The sequence below is a fragment of the Salvelinus sp. IW2-2015 genome, linkage group LG6.1, assembly GCF_002910315.2.
Source record: "Salvelinus sp. IW2-2015 linkage group LG6.1, ASM291031v2, whole genome shotgun sequence".
NCBI lineage: Eukaryota > Metazoa > Chordata > Actinopteri > Salmoniformes > Salmonidae > Salvelinus > Salvelinus sp. IW2-2015.
Window position 1 is genome coordinate 19,576,023 of NC_036845.1, and position 19,195 is coordinate 19,595,217.

The 19,195-nt window shown below is 40.9% G+C and overlaps 1 protein-coding gene across 1 annotated transcript; it reads left to right on the forward strand.

The window, feature by feature from the left end:
• The first annotated feature begins 10,644 nt into the window (after positions 1–10,644).
• Positions 10,645–12,797, forward strand: LOC111965275 (transcription and mRNA export factor ENY2-2). The gene is made up of 5 exons (XM_023989356.2): positions 10,645–10,766; positions 11,187–11,264; positions 11,357–11,427; positions 12,142–12,216; positions 12,350–12,797. The coding sequence occupies exons 2-5, from the start codon at positions 11,197–11,199 to the stop codon at positions 12,421–12,423; spliced, it is 288 nt and encodes a 95-aa protein (XP_023845124.1). The 5' UTR covers positions 10,645–10,766; positions 11,187–11,196; the 3' UTR covers positions 12,424–12,797.
• Positions 12,798–19,195: the final 6,398 nt, after the last annotated feature.

Genomic DNA, 19,195 nt, shown 5'->3' on the forward strand with positions numbered 1-19,195 from the left:
CAGAAACGGCCTGGCGCAGTTATGTTTACAGCAGAGTTCAAATCAGTGTTGCCATTTGATGGTTCAGGATCCACTAGTGAGCTGTGGCGGATGCTTTTTAGATCACAACATTAGACTGGATCCTGGCCAGGAACATTGCTTTGGTTTATAGGGTGGATCACACAAATCCTCCACAAGTTGTAGGTATGTCACAGCAGGGAATGATGAGTACTCGCGTGGCATACCCATGTTAAATCTAATTTACGCAGAAAGTGTCCTCACAGTCGTCCGAAGAAGACAATCAGAGATACCTTGGATACATTCAATTACAAACAACGTTAAACAGATTTATTCCATTTAGAAAATGAGATGAGCCTTGATCTTGCTGCCCTGAAAACTTTAATCGTAATTCTTTTCAATGTCACTACTGGGTTTGAGTTATTGCTTGGGTGTGGCCTAACCATGGACTGACCCAATATTACCCTCAAAAGTTCCTCTCAAATCAACAATCAATAAGGCATTTGAATGGTAGATATAACACACTTGAATAAACAGAAAGCAGTCTGCATAGCCATTCAGAATACCTTATGCAACAGTAACTAACGTTAAATTGGCAATACCTAAGAGAGATCCTGTTTTGGAATGCAGAGGAGATTCTATGATAGCTGGGCTGATTAGGAATACTGATTCATGGGGATGCCAGACGAAATGCGAAGGAAATCAGATTAGTCTATGGACACAGTGAGAAGACACTGCATGCTAAACTGCTATTTACACCATACAGCATGGGGATATTTGTATATTCTCATTGCTCATTCTCCTCTGATCATAGTCATTCATCAATGTCCTATGTGTTGGGAGCCAATGTCAAGGGAGTCAATGGGATGTCACCACTGATTCCCTAGTGTTCCCTCCTTCTCATACTGGTGTCTCAGGTAACACACCTTAGTCTATAGACATTTACGTTCCAGTCACTTAGCAGACACTATTATACAAAGCGACTTATAGTTTGTGTCACGTTCATCGTAAGGAGGAGACCAAGGCGCAGCGTGATATGAATACATACTTTTTAATCAAACGAAGAAACACTAAACAAACTGACAAAATAACAAAACGACCGTGAAGCCAATTACAACTAGTGCTGACATGCAACTACACATAGACAATAACCCACAAAATCTAAATGGRAAATGGCAACCTAAATAGGATCCCCAATCAGAGACAACGATAAACAGCTGTCTCTGATTGGGAACCAATTCAGGCCACCATAGACCTATAATAACCTAGATTAACAAACACCCCTAGATATACAAAAAACCCTAGACAGGACAAACAAACATACCCACCCTCGTCACACCCTGACCTGACCAAAATAATACATAAAACATAGAAAACTAAGGTCAGGGAGTGACATTGTGAGATACATATACAGTCAGAAATTATTGGCACCCTTGATAAAGATGAGCAAAAAATACTGAACTATATTGTATGCTCAATTTGTTTTGGAAATTATAGTACTTTATACTAATACCATTGATCAGAGAATTTCTATTGGTTTAACAAATAATGTAAAAAATCTCAAGAAATCGGAGTCAAAATTCAATACTTTGTGCACCCTAGCCTTTTTCTATGTTCATGGTTCATTGAACAAGCATGGGAAACTGTGTTTAAACCTTTTACAATGAAAGTCTGTGAAGTTATTTGAATTTTTACAAATTATATTTGAAAGACAGGGTCCTGAAAAAGGGACGTTTCTTTTTTTGCTGAGTTTAGTAAAAAACTCTCACTCAGCATTCGGTGCCACAATTGTGTATGTGTGTTTGTCTGTGTGAGTATGTGTTTGTGTGCATGTGTGTGTGCGTCCTCAGTATGATACAGCTAACACGATGACAAATGTATCTCATCAAGTGGGCCGTTTATCAGCGAAGGCTCCCTTCCAGCTAATGAAGTCTCAGGGCAAAGGAGCACCTGGCCACTGCATGCATACAAACCAGCATGGATACCCAGCTAGCATATAACGTTGTGAGAACCTGTTTCTTAAAGCTTGGTAACAGCGTTATTTTGCAGCAACCTTCCGATAACATTTCCTACAGGTTTCCTCATGGTTCTAYTTAAAGTCATGTTCTCAGAACGTTCAGAGAACATTAAGAAACAACGTTCTTCTGTAGGAATTTCAGTACTTCAGCATAATGTTTTCTGCAGATGTCCTAATTCTACCATAAGCAAGTGAATTTCCATGTGTCCCATCTGTGCTTGGAGTTCAAAACAGTTAACCTAAGCATTATTAAAACTATTATTGAAACGTTCTCAGAACATTATTTAATTACCTTCAAATAACATAACATTTTCGTCCTCAGAACGTTACCAAAACCTCCCAGGAAAACATTCAGGGGACAATAGAAAAAAGTTATTAGAACCTCGCTGTAACCTAAAAATGTACATTCTCAGAACAGCCGAAATGTTAACATGCGTTCTCAGAACGTTTAAAAAAGGAACCAAAATGTGCTAGCTGGGTAAACAGCAAGGCAAGACGAATCACACTGCTCTGTCTCCTTCATCACGCTCCGTTTGGCCCACTCAACAATCACCTCCTTTAAACCCTGTGTTTCTTAGAAAGACTCTGGATGTCATGCTGTACAAATGAATACCAAGGAGCGAATACCAAGGAGCAAAGCTGCTAACTCTATTCCATTCATCAAAGCATTAAAGAGTCAGGTTCAGAAGCCACTTGGGGCTTTGACTTTGTGCCCTACTGCCTGTGTTTGTTTTTGTGGTATAGGAGCTGACACACACAGATGATGTCCCTGGCATGCTAGTGTCAGGGAGCTTGACATGCRGGCATTATCCAGCTTGAGTCATGATGTTTGCAGGAACCACTGGCTTGGAAGAGGTAAAGAAGGAGAGAGTATGGTATGATTCAGCCATTGTATAGTTAAGCAATAAGACCCGAGGAGGTGGGGTTTATGGCCGAGTGGTCTTCTTGGGCACTACCAGAGGTGCCTTATGGCTATTATAAACTAGTTACCAATGCAATTAGAACAGTAAATAAGACATTTTGCGTCATAACCGTGCTATATTTAAGCAATAAGTTATGAGGGGGTGTGGTATATGGGCAATATACCACGGCTAAGGGCTCTTTTTATGCAAGACACAATATCCCACGGCTAAAGGCTGCTTGGATACAGCCTTTAGCCGTGGGATATTGGCCAAATACCACAAACCCCCGAGGTGCGTTATTGCTATTATAAACTGGTTACCAATGTAATTAGAGCAGTAAAAATTACTTTTGTCATACCCGTGGTATACGTTCTGATATACCATGGCTGTCAGCCAACCAGCATTCAGGGCTCGAACCACCCAGGTTATAATGTCTGATACACCACGACTTTCAGCCAATCAGCATCCAGGACCCAAACTACCCGGTTTATAATACTGTATATCCATTTGCCTCCAGCTATGTGCCCAATTAATCTACTCAGAAATGTGCACCTCAGCAACATATTAACATTATATTTAATGTCCTTACAGTACATTTCAATGTAAACTGTGTAGAGTAATCAGTCTAAATGGATGAGGAGGGTAGAGATGTACATAGATGGAACCTGTTCTGGGAAAGCCATTTTTAGGATGCTGAGGGATGGTGTTGGGAGGTCAGGTGCTGAGGGGAGAGATGGATTTATTGGTGTCACTAAGGGCCCAGGCAAGAGGGGAGCTAATATGAAAAGCATCTGAAATGTGTGTGTGTGTGTGGTGTGTGTGTGTGTGTGTGTGTGTGTGTGTGTGTGGTGTGTGTGTGTGTGTGTGTGTGTGTGTGTGTGTGTGTGTGTGTGTGTGTGTGTGTGTGTGTGTGTGTGTGGTGTGTGTGTGTGTGTGTGTAATGCATGCATTTTTGATAGAGACAGAGAGGGAGAGAGAGAGAGGGAGAGAGAGATGCTTATTTATTTATTTATTAATGCTTATTTATTGTACTTTCACCATTTTGTACATCGTTACAACACTGTATATATACCATATAAATGACATTTGTAATGTCTTTATTCTTTTGAAACTTCTGTGAGTGTAATGTTTACTGTACATTTTTATTGTTTATTTAACTTTTGTATATTATCTACCTCACTTGCTTTGGCAATGTTAACATATGTTTCCCATGCCAATAAAGCCCCTTGAATTGAATTGAGAGAGAGAGAGATCGAGGGGAAGAGAGAGAGAGTGTGGTGAGAGAGAAAGAAAGGTCTGTGGTGAGATTGGATAGTAATTCAATTCCTATGATATACAAAGGTTACATATTCTGATTGAGAAATATTTTCTAACCGGTAACAATAGTCCTTTTTTACGTGCAACAATAGTTCAGACTAGTTGTGCTCGTAAATTATGAATTATTCATTAGATGATGAGGCAGAGGGTAATCAGTAGACAGAACTGTACTGTTGCAGTTGGCTTCAAACCCTCCATTTCCTTTTGCATATGTACAGTGCATTCGGAAAGTATTCAGACCCCCTTTTTCCCCCTCATCAATCTACACACAATACCCCATAATGACAAAGCAAAAACTGCAGAGGATGTTAAACCTATTTGTTTGACCGGCCACTGTTTATTTTGTGTTGTCCTGTCGCTCCTGTCGTCTGTTTCATGCTTCCTGTGTACAAAGGTTGCTGAGGTCTGGGGAGGACAAGGTTGGTTGGGGCAGTGGGGCAGCTCTAACCAGGGCATAATTGTACCTGTGTTTATGTATATATTTTTTGTTTTTTTTTGGTTGGTGTGATGTTCCGGGGTCCTTGGTGGTCCTTGGTGTTTTTTCAACAGGACAATGACCCAACACACTTCCTGGCAGTGTAAGGGCTATTTGACCAAGAAGGAGAGTGATGGAGTGCTGCGTCAGATGACCTGGCCTACACAATCACCTGAACCTCAACCCAATTGAGATGGTTTGGGATGAGTTGGACCGAAGAGTGAAGGAAAAGCAGCCAACAAGTGCTCAGCATATGTGGTAACTCCCTGTTGGGAGACTGTTGGAAAAGCATTGCTCATGAAGCTGGTTGAGAGAATGCCAAGAGTGTGCAAAGACGTCATCAAGGCAAAGGATGGCTACTTTGAAGAATCTCAAATATTAAATATATTTGATTTGTTTAACACTTTTTTTGGTTACTACGTGTTATTTAATAGTTTTGATGTCTTCACTACTTTTCTAAAGTGTAGAAAATAGTAAAAATAAAGAAAAAGCCTTGAATGAGTAGGTGTGTCCAAACTTTTGGCTGGTACTGTACATCGAAGAGACTCTCTCCACGGAGACACACTGTGTTCGGTTATTTTGGCACCTCATAACACCCCTCATTATCACCATCTATGCACGCATCCGCTCACTTACACTACTGACTACTGACTACACACACCCTTGTTACTTGAATATAGTTTACTTTATTTAATAAATATATTTTTATTATTCCTTTATCTCTATGTTGTCTCCCTCAGCCTCAAGTCTTCTTKGGTATGACGCTACAAGCTTGGTACACCTGTATTTGGGGAGTTTCTCCCATTCTTCTCTGCAGATCCTCTCAAGCTTTGTCAGGTTGGATGGGGAGCGTCGCTGCACAGATATTTAAAGGTCTCTCCAGAGATGGTCGATTGGGTTCAAGTCCGGGCTCTGGCTGGGCCACTCAACAACATTCAAAGACTTGTCCCAAAGTCACTCCTGCGTTGTCTTGGCTGTGTGTTTAGGGTCGTTGTCCTGTTGGAAGGTGAATCTTCGAACCCAGTCTGAGTTCCTGAGTGCTCTGGACCAAATTTTCATCAAGGACCTCTCTGTACTTTGCTCCGTTCATCTTTGCCTCGATCCTGACTAGTCTCCCAGTCCCTGCTGCTGGAAAACATCCCMACAGCGTGATGCTGCCACCACTATGCTTCACCATAGAGAAGGTGCCAGGATTCCTCCAGACGTGACGCTTGGCATTCAGGCCAAAGAGTTCAATCTTGCTTTTAATTTACCACAGGTGGACTCCAAGTTGTAGAAACATCTCAAGGATGATCAATGGAAACAGGATGAACCTGAGATCTCATAGCAAAGGGTATGCATACTTACATAAATAAGGTATTTAATTTTTATTATTTTTAATGACATTTGCAAAAATGTCTAAAAACCCTTTTTGCTTTGTCATTATGGGGTATTGTGTGTAGATTGATGAGGAAATGTTTTTATTTAATCAATTTTGAAATAAGGCTGCAACATAACAAACTGTGGAAAAAGTTAAAAGTTCTGAATACTTTCTGAATGCACTGTATATGTGTCACATTGACAAGAACACAAACACGTATGGCTTCGTTTCAAATGATTCCACATGCATGAATAGTATAGCTAAAATTTAGCTGCAACTGACTTCTGTTCTAAATCAGTGTCTACAGCATTTTGGGAGGAACACATAAAGCTACCAATTTCTTAGCTCAGTTTTTCTGTTTTGAGCGTTTCTCTTGGTCTAGCATCCACTGAGAGAACGTCTGCATATCCCCTTGAACCCTGTAAGTGCCTTGATGAATATTTCACTCACTTTCTCACTGCTTTCTTTCCTACTATATATTCTTCTCACCTAGACTCTGTGGCTTCCGCCGCAGAGATAACACTGAGGTAATGGTGGAGGGTGAGGAGCAGGGAACGGAGATAAGGAGTGCCTCAAAGGGCCAGGGAGGAAGATTATTCTGTCACTTCACTGCATTGAGTCTCTAACTTAGCCTGTGGCATCCCATTCATTGAGCATGCTCACTGATCTCCACTGTGTCACAGTGCACAGCAGCAGGCACCTCAAAGACCAAGTGCAGCTGAGCCGGAAAAGTAATGGTCTTTGCCAGTGTAAACACTGGCATTTCAAAACCACTCATGATAAAGATTGAGTGTTAATTACCGTTTGAATTATATTAAGCATGTTACATTAATCAAACAGCCCCTTGTCAAAACACACAAATTAGCAATGATTTGCAATTACTACAGATGATTAATTCAAGAKGAACAAGTGCTCTGCTTCRGTATTATAGAGCTGCTGACATGGGAGGTCATTAGTTCATCCAGACCAGGTAACCCATCAATCATTCTTTCAACTTTGTAGAAGCATTTCTGCCAGGTGTGCCTTCAGTGGGAATCTCTTTGCTGCTTTTTAATTGCCTCTTTTTTATTGAATTTAAAGCACCCAAACTCCAGCAGACCTCTGACTAAATTGACGTTTTTCATGGATTCCATAAGTCAGGAAAGTGTTTCATTAAGCTGTAGTTGAGCAGAACAGGCGTAATAGGCTGTCATGGGGTTTTTGATATCACACATGATAAGGGGTTGCAGGGGTTCCTTTACTTTAAAGAGAGATGTTTTACCAAAAGCCCAGACTTAATTAATTATGCAGTCAGGTAGTCAGTGTTATGATATTCCGGTGACCACTAGACTCTGAAGAATGGTATGTTTTTACCTCAACCCAGAAAGAAATCGACAACTGGTCAGTTTAAGCACAGAGAATTAATCAAAATATTTCTGAGAAAAAAATGTTTTCTCGGTAACCTCAGGTGGCCAATGGTTGGCAGGAGTTCACCCACAAGGAATTAGGAGATCGTGCCAAGTGTCTTAGAAAATCCACTATCATGTTTGACCCTCCTTTAAACCAACCCTAGGAAACCATTTCAAAACTGCAGCATATTCAGCCTGGTTAACTTTGTTTTCCATTCACATACTCTATTACTTCAACTTGTTTGCAAAGCAATTKTATCCTATCCCTCTCTCCTTTGACTCGTTTGAAAAGGAGTTTCAGACAGTTTCAGACAGAATTGGGCTGCCCATTTACACAGGCAGCCCAATTCTGATATTTTACCCAATTATTGATCTTTTGACCATTCACATCATATCTTTTGACAATAATTGGGCAAAAGATCAGAATTGGACTGCCTGTGTAAACCTCCAGCCAATTTATTAAAAAAAATACAAAATAAATAAAAAGAAGCATTGAGGTTTTGAAAAGCCCAACAGTGAGAGTTAGGCCATWTGTTTGCTATTGTAGTGAATTCAAGGGGTAGCCTCAACCAGGACTCGAATAGCGACTGTCAAGCCAACACTTCAACCGGCACTCTTAACTAGSACTTTTATTCCACCTCGCCCTCGTGTACGTGTTGGCAGGCATGCTAGGTATCAACAGCCAATCCAGTAGGAGCTGGAAGCTATAGTGAGCTTCGATTGGGCAATAGCACCGCGATATCGCAGAGTATTTGTATATGAAGTTCACCTCTCCCCAACTTTGGTCCCGCCCTGTTCATGTCCCTCACCCATGCTTGCATCGTCCAATGGTCCTCCTGACCACTTTGCTTCTTCCATTGGAAATTAAGGGTTTTCCGTAGTTTCATCGCCCACATCGTCTTCAGTTAATACATACTTCTAACATCAGTGTAGAAAATTCAAGGGGTACCCCCGACCAGGGCTTGAACCCTGGCCCAGCGACTGTCAAATCAATACCTTAACCATTACGCCATAAGGTCAGAACTTCTTCACAAGGTTACTGTTGGTTTAACATTGTTACAATATGTGGTTTCTTTAGCTAATTGTTTTCCATACAATTATGAAAATTTTCCAGGTAGGGCATCCAGGTTAGGATAAAATGTCACAAACTAAGGCAATATTACCAACACCATTAACACCAGAGATTGGAAACCGAAATCCAGTATCTTTGACAGCACTACACATTGATGTAAGTAGCTTTTTAGACAGGTAAAAAGAAACAGAACACCTGACGTCTAAACTGATGTCATAATATTTGTATTTTTACATTTGTCATTTAGCAGTATGTATTATCCAAACTGACGATCAGTGTGTTCAACTATGGAATTTCATGATTTAATAAAATAGTCTTAACGCAGACTCAGTGTTATTCTTCTTACCGAATATTATTAAAATTGATCAACCATCTAATACTGCCAAAAACAGCACTTCATGGTCATATGTACAATAAGAGGCATTGTAAGAACATAAAATCCACTGATCTTATCTACAGCTGAAGTCGGAAGTTTACATACACCTAGGTTGGAGTCGTTCAAACTCGTTTTTCAACCACTCCAAAAATGTCTTGTTAACTAACTATAGTCGGTTAGGACATCTGCTTTGTGCATGACACAAGTAATTTTTCCAACAATTGTTTACAGACAGATTATTTCACTTATAATTCACTGTATCACAATTCCAGTGGGTCAGAAGATACCATACACTAAGTTGACTGTGCCTTTAAACAGCTTGGAAAATTCCAGAAAATTATGTCATGGCTTTAGAAGCTTCTGATAGGCTAATTGACATAATTTGAGTCAATTGGAGGTGTACTTGTGGATGTATTTCAAGGCCTACCTTCAAACTCAATGCCTCTTTGCTTAACATCATGGGAAAATCAAAATAAATCAGCCAAGACCTCAGAAAAAAATTGTAGACCTCCACAAGTCTGGTTCATCCTTAGGAACAATTTCCAAACGCCTGAAGGTACCACATTCATCTGTACAAACAATAGTACGCAAGTATAAACACCATGGGACCACGCAGCCGTCATAACGCTCAGGAAGGAGACGCATTCTGTCTCCTAGAGATGAACAAACTTTGGTGTGAAAAGTGCATATCAGTCCCAGAACAACAGCAAAGGACCTTGTGAAGATGCTGGAGGAAACAGGTCCAAAAGTATCTATATTCACAGTAAAACGAGTCCTATATCGACATAACCTGAACGGCCACTCAGCAAGGAAGAAGCCACTGCTACAAAACCGCCATAAATAAGCCAGACTATGGTTTGTAACTGCACATGGGGACAAAGATTGTACTTTTTGGAGAAATGTCCCCTGGTCTGATGAAAAAAAAAAGAGAACTGTTTGGCCATAATGACCATCGTTATGTTTGGATGAAAAAGGGGGAGGCTTGCAAGCCAAAGAACCCCATCCCAACCGTGAGGCACGGGGGTGGCAGCATCATGTTGTGGGGKTGCTTTGCTGCAGGAGGGACTGGTGCACTTCACAAAATAGATGGCATCATGAGGAAAGAAAAAATATGTGGATATATTGAAACAACATCTCAAGACATCAGTCAGGAAGTTAATGCTTGGTCGCAAATGGGTCTTCCAAATGGACAATGGCCCCAAGCATACTTCCAAAGTTCTGGCAAAATGGCTGAAGGACAACAAAGTCAAGGTATTGGAGTGGCMATCACAAAGCCCTGACCTCAAGCATATAGAAAATTGGTGGGCAGAACTGAAAAAGTGTGTGCGAGCAAGGAGGCCTACAAACCTGACTCAGTTACACCACCCAAGTTAAACAATTTAAAGGCAATGCTACCAAATACTAATTGAGTGTATGTAAACTTCTGACCCACTGGGAATGTGATGAAATAAATGAAAGCTGAAATATATTATTCTTCCTACTATAATTCTGACATTTCACATTCTTGAAATAAAGTGGTGATCCTAACTGACCTAAGACAGGGAATTKTTACTAGAATTAAATGTCAGGAATTGTGAAAAACTGAGTTTAAATGTATTTGGCTAAGGTGTATGTAAACCTCCGACGTTATCACCCTGCAACAATTGAGTCTATGTTATAATCTGAGTTGTTGATTAACGCTACCACCTAGTGGCATAACGATAGTACTTCATTAAAACGTAGGAACCTTTTCTGGTATCAACGGTTTTCTGGGGTCCTTATTCATTGTGGGACACAACAATTAGCTGTGGCTAACTATCTCGCCAGTTATAATTTTATTGGCACTGTGTGCAACAGCATGCAAATTTCATCGACAGTTTTGGGTAAGTGTGAGATTTTTACGTCCTTGATAGCTATGTAGCTTATTATCGCCAATTATCAGATAGTGAACTAGCTTGTTGCGCTGGCTAGTGCCAGAAATTTGTTAGATTGTCAACAGTTAGCATATAGCTAGCAAGCAAAGCCTAGCAATGATTTATGCTGCTCGGTGCTTGTTCTAAATATGAGTGATTTAATGTTAGCTACAGCCCAAACATACCATTTTTCATGATAGATGGCTGTCCACCTTGTTTGTAGACTGTTAGAGTAGCTAGCTAACGTCAGCTATTAAACTGATCCCTGCCTCATCAGTTGACTAATGAACGCAAGCTAGCTAACACCACAACATTGCCTCATCAGTTGACTAATGAACGCAAGCTAGCTAACACCACAACATAAACTCATTCTGAATCTCACTTTTTCAGTTAAAAGAATATGAGCAAAGATTCCAAGATGAGAGCAACAATCAATCAGAAGTTAACTGAGATGGGTGAACGAGAGCGGTAAGAACATTTCACAAATGTATATTTAATCATTATTAGAAGACCCATCAACTCTATGGTCACTTTTCTTGCTTATTTTGGTTGATCCACAGATTGAAGGAGTTGCTCAGATCTAAACTCACTGAATGTGGATGGAGGGATCAGCTGAAAGCTTATTGCAAAGGTAAGAGTTACTATCATGTGTGGTGGGGATGTCATGAAATGTGGCTAATGGGAATGATGACTATTACTCAGAGCCATCATGCACCATACAAATCCAACGGGCCCGAAGTACGTGAGGATGACTGGGGTGGTGGTCAGGAGGTAGCCGCGCGTAAATTGCAGAATTTAGCATTTTTCAAACACCTGAAACACCCCTTTCCAACAAGCTAGCCATAATCATTACGTGTAATTTTATGTAAAAGTTMTATTGATATTTTTCTGCACATCTAAGCATACCTCTTGATCTATCTGTATCATCCTGACTGCTGTTTTACATTTTTTWATTTTAATAAACTGATTATGCTACTCGGTAAATTCTGATGAAAAGATTTAAAGGAATGTGAGTCTTATTCACTACATTTTGTAATTGCTTGCTTTTCTAAAGTCTACCAACCTTGCCAGGATTCATACCATCTAAGATAGTTTTTCGCACTAGCTACTCTAACTTCATTGATAGCCTGAAATGGCTTCTTGGCAGCTAGTTATGAGATTGGGAATATATCTGCTAGCTAAAGCCAACTTCATAAATTGCTAGGTGGCTAGTAGTATTACAGAGAACAACAATATTTTAAACAGAACACATCTGAGGGGCATGTGCACCCTTTGAGCATGACACCTCTGACACTGTAAAACACGGTCTAAGCATCATGCCACTCATCAAGTTACTGTTTTGCAGATGTCATCAAAGAAAAGGGCTTGGAGCATGTGACTGTCGAGGACCTTGTGGTAGAAATCACCCCTAAAGGAAGAGGTAGTTAGGCCTTTTTGTTGTTGTGTATACAGTCTCTTTTTTCTCATCCCTCTGTTCATTAACTTCCATGAAGAGCATCGACACTACTATCATAACCCGAAGCCGAATACTGTATCTTTATTTCCCCCCTCAGTTCTGGTGCCTGACAGCGTGAAGAAGGAGCTGCTGCAGAGGATAAGAGCCTTCCTGGCTCAGCATGCCACATAATTGAACCAGCGTGATCTTTTTTAAACCCTTTTGCTATCAGATTTGTTATAGAGCGCTTGTTTTCTTTTTGCCATCATGCTGTTATTATTAGTTATGTGACGCAATCTTCCATCATGATTTAGACTTATTCAATTGCTTTGTTCAATGTCCGATTTTKAAGTTCTTTACACGATGCTGTTCTTTACATGATGCAACGATTTAACTTGTCAATAACTATACATTGTATTAGAATACATAACATGCTATGCTGTTTTTACAACACTGACTTTTGTTCTGTGGATTGTCTTCTTATTTTTAGTTGGTTTGTCATTGGAGAAATGCTTTTGAGAGGGGTTGGTAATAAAGCTGGTTCTGGGTTTTGTAAGAAGTTCAAAGCGATGTTTTGTTTTTGAAAAAAGGCTTGCAATGATACTCAAGCTTTTAGACCGTGTTACAGTCGGTCTGTGTAGATTTAACCTATTTAATACTCAATTGAGTATCTGGCCTATAGTTAATCTCATACTAGAGGTACTGTAAAAGAATATGCACAAAGAATTAAATAATTTACTTAAATTCAAGATATGGAGCTGTATGGGCAATTTACCATGGTAACCTAAAATGCACTACAGTGGTGCATTGAATGCTAATAAACAAACATACACTACCGTTCAAAAGTTTGGGGTCACTTAGAAATGTCCTTGTTTTTGAAAGAAAAGCACATATTCTGTCCATTAAAATAACATCAAATTGATCAGAAATACAGTGTAGACATTGTTAATATTGTAAATGACTATTGTAGCTGAAATCGGCTGATTTTTTTATGGAATATCACATGGGTGTACAGAGGCCCATTATCAGCAACTATCACTCCTGTGTTAGCCAATCCAAGTTTATCAWTTTAAAAGGATAATTGATCATTAGAAAACCTTTTTGCAATTATGTTAGCACAGCAGAAAACTGTTGTCCTGATTAAAGAAGCAATAAAACTGGCCTTCAGACTAGTTGAGTACCTGGAGCATCAGCATTTGTGGGTTCGATTACAGGCTCAAAATGGCCAGAAACAAATAACTTTATTCTGAAACTCATCAGTCTATTCTTGTTCTGAGAAATTAAGGCTATTGCGTGTGAGAAATTGCAAAGAAACTGAAGATCTCGTACAACGCTGTGTACTACTCCCTTCACAGAACAGCGCAAACTGGCCCTAACCAGAATAGAACAAGTGGGAGAGCCCCGGTGCACAACTGAGCAAGAGGACAAGTACATTAGAGTGTCTAGTTTGAGAAACAGACACCTCACAAGTCATCAACTGGCAGCTTGATTAAATAGTAAGTGCAAAACACCAGTCTCAACGTCAACAGTGAAGAGGCGACTCCAGGATGCTGGTCATCTAGGCAGAGTTCCTCTGTACAGTGTCTGTGTTCTTTTGCCCATCTTATTTATTTTATTTTATTGGCCCGTCTGAGATATGGCGCTTTCTTTGCAACTCTGCTTAGAAGGCCAGCATCCCGGAGTCGCCTCTTCACTGTTGATGTTGAGACTGGTGTTTTACAGGTACTATTTAATGAAGCTGCCAGTTGAGGACTTGTGAGGCGGCTGTTCTCTGTACTTGGATTAGCTAACACAACGTGCCATTGGAACACAGGAGTGATGGTTGCTGATAATGGGCCTCTGTACGCCTATGTAGATATTCTGTAAAAAATTGCTGTTTCCAGCTACAGTAGTCATTAACAATGTCTACACTGTATTTCTGATCAATTTGATGTTATTTAAATGGACAAAAATGTGCTTTTCTTTCAAAAGTAAGGGCATTTCTAAGTGACCCCAAACTTCTGAACGGTAGTGTACATGTTCCCATAATGACAACCCTGCTGCTGCTGCTTTACTTCCTAGAATAACAGAGTGGTCCTGACGGGGGAGCGATTGGGATGGAGAGGGGGAGATTATGAAAAGATAAACACGAGTGTTCACAGGGAGAGATATAACTCATGTGGATGCACCAAGGGACAAATTGCTTTTACGGAGAGGGTTTTCAGATTGTTCCAAGGTCCTGTGAGTGTAGTGTGTGAAATGAGCAAGTGTTCATATGGGAGACTCCTTGGGTTGACAAGTCCAGACACTAAAGTTATACCATGGTGTGATGGTTAAAGAAAATCTGTAATAAAGCTGGGTCACAACCCCTCTCCACAATGTCCTGGCTGCTACTTTAAATACAATAGACAATTTATTTAAGCCTTTCTAACTCTGAACACAACTGTATACACTTCATGTCACATCTGTAAAATGCATTTTCACAGATAAGCATGTAAGGCTCTGATCTGTTTTGTAGCTTTATAGTTTTGTCAATTCCACAAGATGACTCACTTTGTTTTGTTGAAACCACTCTTGTTACGGACCAAGAATAGCAAATAGGCTACAGATTTCATTCTGAATGGCTGTGAACCCGTGCAGCGCACCCCTTGGCATGAGTCGCACATTACCAGGTAGTGAGTGAGCCTTTGCACTGGTCACCAACTGAAGACAGACTGCGTGTTTTCTTTGCCCAAGGACCTGCCGTGACATCAGCCCAGGTGACAACATGCTGATATACAGTGCTGCTGGCCCGGGGAGTGGAGGGAGGCTGCCTGCCTGCCTGTAACCCCCCGAGCCCAGAACTCTAGCTGGCTCTTTTAATGGCCAACATCAATCCCCATGTTATCGTCAGGGCAATCTCGCTGGGCCCCCAATATATAAAGGGTTCAACACGCTAGCTGGCCCTGCGCTGCCTATAGAATTACTGGTGAATGATGCATTTATTATCATACAGATTCTATTTACTTTCTCAACTTGCCCTCAACGCTCTGGACCCACACAGTGCTGTTGAAGAAGCCAAGATACTGAACAGTAACCAGATGAAAAGATCTGAATGGCTTCTCAAATGAAGAAGGACATAGGCTAGATCATAAAGCTTGAACTGTAAAGACAAAGGTAAAAAAAACACCAGATCCACTCAGAGGTCCTGCATACTAATTGGTGGAATCCTGTGTGGCATGTCTGTGGCCTCTGAGAAACCAATCATAGAGCAGAGAGCACCACAAGGCTTGGATGACATCATCTGCACTGATGGAGATATCAAGCAGTGGCTGTGCAGAGAAAGGAAAAAAGRCAAAGGAAAATAGTCTGTGCGTGTGTGTGTGTGGTGTGTAGATATGTTCAGTAATTGGAATCATATCATTTCAGCATGAAAACAGCTGAGTCAATAGTTAATTAAGCCAAAAGTGTGGTCCTGTATATTGAGTCCCTTATGGGCAATGTAGTCTTTTGTCCAACTTGGCAACAAGTAAGTTCCATAAACACATATCATACAGTACAAACAAACCTGAGGTACGGTAATATTATTAAAAAATCCACACACGGCAGCAAGGCAAAGCACATAAGAGAACTGTGAAATGAAATAATATTTTTAACATGGATGACGGAATAGGACGGTGTGCTGGTCAATCCAAAAAGATGTATTATAATAATTTTAACACGCATGCACTTCATTGTTTTAGCATTTATGTGATCTGATGTAACAACTGTAATGTCAATACTCCACCATAGAAGTTATATAGATTTAGAATGTATAACTTTCCACAATGGAGTTTTGTAATTCCACTTGTTGAATCAGATTACATAAACGGTAAAACAATTAAGTGTATGTGTGTTAAAATGATTATAATATAGATTTAGAATGTATTATCTACTCTGAGTACACCAGACATTAGGAACACCGTCCTACTATTGAATATGGGGATGCTGGCCCATGTTGACTCCAATGATTCCCACAGTTGTGTCAAGTTGGCTGGATGCCCTTTGAGTGGTGAACATGTTATTTTTTTCAATGGAAGGTAGGCTTACTAGTATTGCATAAGCATCGTAAGCACAGAAAATAAATAGTCAAACCTAATCAAAAGGTCACGAACAGTCGCAAACTCCCATGATCCTATACGGTGTTGACTTTCTATAGTATCAGCATGTGTGAATTCTATGCTCAATGAAATTCTCTTTGAATTCCTTCTCTTAAATTTATGAGACCTTGCAACATGGGTTACAACTCTTTTTGGAGCCTAACGCTCGTGCTCAATGCCATTTTCATTCTGGCTCTAAGGAAAGAGGGAGAACTTGGCATGGGGTTAACTGCAGTCTGAAGGGCTTCTTAACCGTATTTACACCCTGTTGTGTCTTCTGGGACCCGTTTTCCACACGCTAATGAGGCTAAGGARCGAGGTCCGCTCTGTTATTCCTGGCATGGCCAAGTCCAGTCACAGGCATACCTCTTCTCGCTTTCTCCTCCCACTCAGTAGCCCAGTGCAAATACTAAATAAGAGGAAATACATCATCCCTTTCAATGGTAAAAGCCAAACCCAGGTCTGCCAAAGTTAACACWAAGCAATCTTAGGTAATGATCAGCAAATGTGTATTAAGTTTCATAGAGCATGACCACATAATTCTTGTTTAGCTCATGTTGGCTTCGTCTCAGCTCTTTCGGTAGGTGTCCTCATGCGCTTGTACACATGTAGTCACACGCATGCAGGCACACACACACGCACCCACGAATGCAAACATACAACAACACGCATGCACACGCACGCACACACACCCACACACAAACACACACACGCGTGTCCGGGTGCGCACTCATAAACATAAACACTGACACACAAATAAATGAGTAGGCAGTGTAGGCATCACTTCCCTTTTTTTTTTATAAGCGATTCTAATGGACTAGGCCTAAATTGGTCATTCATTGTTAAAACCTGTGTGAGGTTGCTTTACTTGCTACACCTAATGGATTGGGAGAACTTGTATTGCAGCCTATTACATTACAGAGACATGCACTGTCCTCAAATGATTACGTTCAAGACTCAGATTTTCCATCGCTTCAGTACAATACACATGGGTGGCAAATTGCAATGTTTAGCTGCAGTACATTCCATTACAACTCAATTGATGCAATTATCAACGATTTGCTCAGTCTAAAACATTTCACTCACCCATTTTAGTACACTACCTACAGCATAGCAGTGTGCGGGCGGAAAAGCTGGGGGGTCTCCATGCAACTAAACAAAACTAGGGAGAGAAACATAAACCAGACCTTGTTTACCCTGTTTCTGATGTACAGGGCACTTACTGTCATGTCCAATGCTCCAGCTTAATTTGCTGCTACTCTGGCCTTTGAAGTGTGTGCGTGTTCTATTTCCTGACACTACCTCTCTGACTCGCTGATATTGCAACTGGATACCTCATGTTTCCATGTTGGGGCTCTCTCTCTCTCTCTCTGTGCTGATAAAAAACACCAGAGAGAGGCTGCAGCCGGTCGGCCCGGTCGCAGGGATCCTTGGAGGCCCCCATGCGTCCCAGACAACGCTGCGGGGGATTACAGCACACCCTGGCAGCAGAATGGTTTCACTTAAGAATTTCAGTAATCACTTTTAGGAGTGTAATATATTGCTGACCTTTGGCAGCGACACACGACCCCCCGCTCCCCACAGCGACGTGATCAAAGGAAGTGGCAGTGGCTATGCAAACAGCCGCTATCAGTGGAACCCTGTTTCTCTGTCTTTCTCTCTCTCACTTTTTCTGTCTCCCCCCCGGATCATGACTTGAGGAGGGGAAAGGGAATGGAGGAGGGGGTGGGAGCAGTAGTTTAGGCCCTGATCCACTGCCTCCACTGCCCGCAACAGTCTAGTTATCATCATGGGAAAACCCCAGTGGGTCATCTCCTCTCAGCTGGAGCAGGCAAACACCATGGCCTGCCATGTGCTCCCAGACAACAGCGGCAGCCAAAGCATGTGAGTGTGAGTGCAGCGGTGTAATCTGGGTCATAACAGTAGCCAGGAGGCTTTATGTGGCTCCTTAAATCACAGGAGGGTCTGACAGAGCAGAGGGAGTGAGATAGAGGGACAGAGAGACAGGGAGGGAGAGAGAGAGGATATGGGTTTCTATAGCAACAATTAAAGTGAATACTGGTATGCAACCAGGAGATGTGCAACACCATATACGTCATAGTCAATGTTAATCACATAGGATACAGTATATCAATTCATTGATTCATGGAGTGCTATTTACTTTACTACTCGGTAATACAGCGTAGGATTCGGATCTTTCTGACTGTATTGTTCTTGCATGGAGTTGCATTGTTGATGTCCATGTTTTAACAGCTTATATTACCCAGCTGAAACTATGGCATTTTCATGGACTACTTTATTGCCATATCCTCAAGAAAGCAACGTAACATTTAAATCAATTATGAACATAACATTTCAATCAATTGTGAATGGGACATGTCTGTAAACAATTCTTGATGAAAAACAGACGTTGTAATTGTCAGAGAACAATGTCAACATGTTGACCTTCTCCTTTTAAGAGAAATGTTTTTCAGCCACGCTGTTAAGATTTGTGAGACATCTGTTTATGCTAATTTGAGCTCTACTGTGGAACTCACACTGCTTTTAAGCCAATTTGGTGTTTTGCTGTTTTTGGCAGACAACTATTTGTTTGATTCCAAGGAACACACATTAATGTCTTGGTACATTATGTCTCAATACCAATTACAAAGCCATTGAAAACAAATGCTTAGAACTGACACCAAAGTATCAACTACCCATTTCAACCAGTTGATGGCGATGCATAACAGATAACACGCAGAGACTGTCTTGCAATGATATGTGTGGAGAGGTCCAGTCATATTACTATGGTTAAACACACAGCTACTAACTAGCTTTTCCTTTTCTGGCACTCATTGAGATTACATCGAATACATCTGAGTGCCCCT

What these genes read in the sequence shown, in the direction of transcription:
- LOC111965275 (XM_023989356.2), top strand. Translation starts at nt 11,197, where the DNA reads ATGAGCAAAGATTCCAAGATGAGAGCAACAATCAATCAGAAGTTAACT. An exon ending in GAGATGGGTGAACGAGAGCG is followed by an intron (nt 11,265 to 11,356) that starts GTAAGAACATTT and finishes GTTGATCCACAG; the next exon opens with ATTGAAGGAGTTGCTCAGAT. An exon ending in AATCACCCCTAAAGGAAGAG is followed by an intron (nt 12,217 to 12,349) that starts GTAGTTAGGCCT and finishes TTCCCCCCTCAG; the next exon opens with TTCTGGTGCCTGACAGCGTG.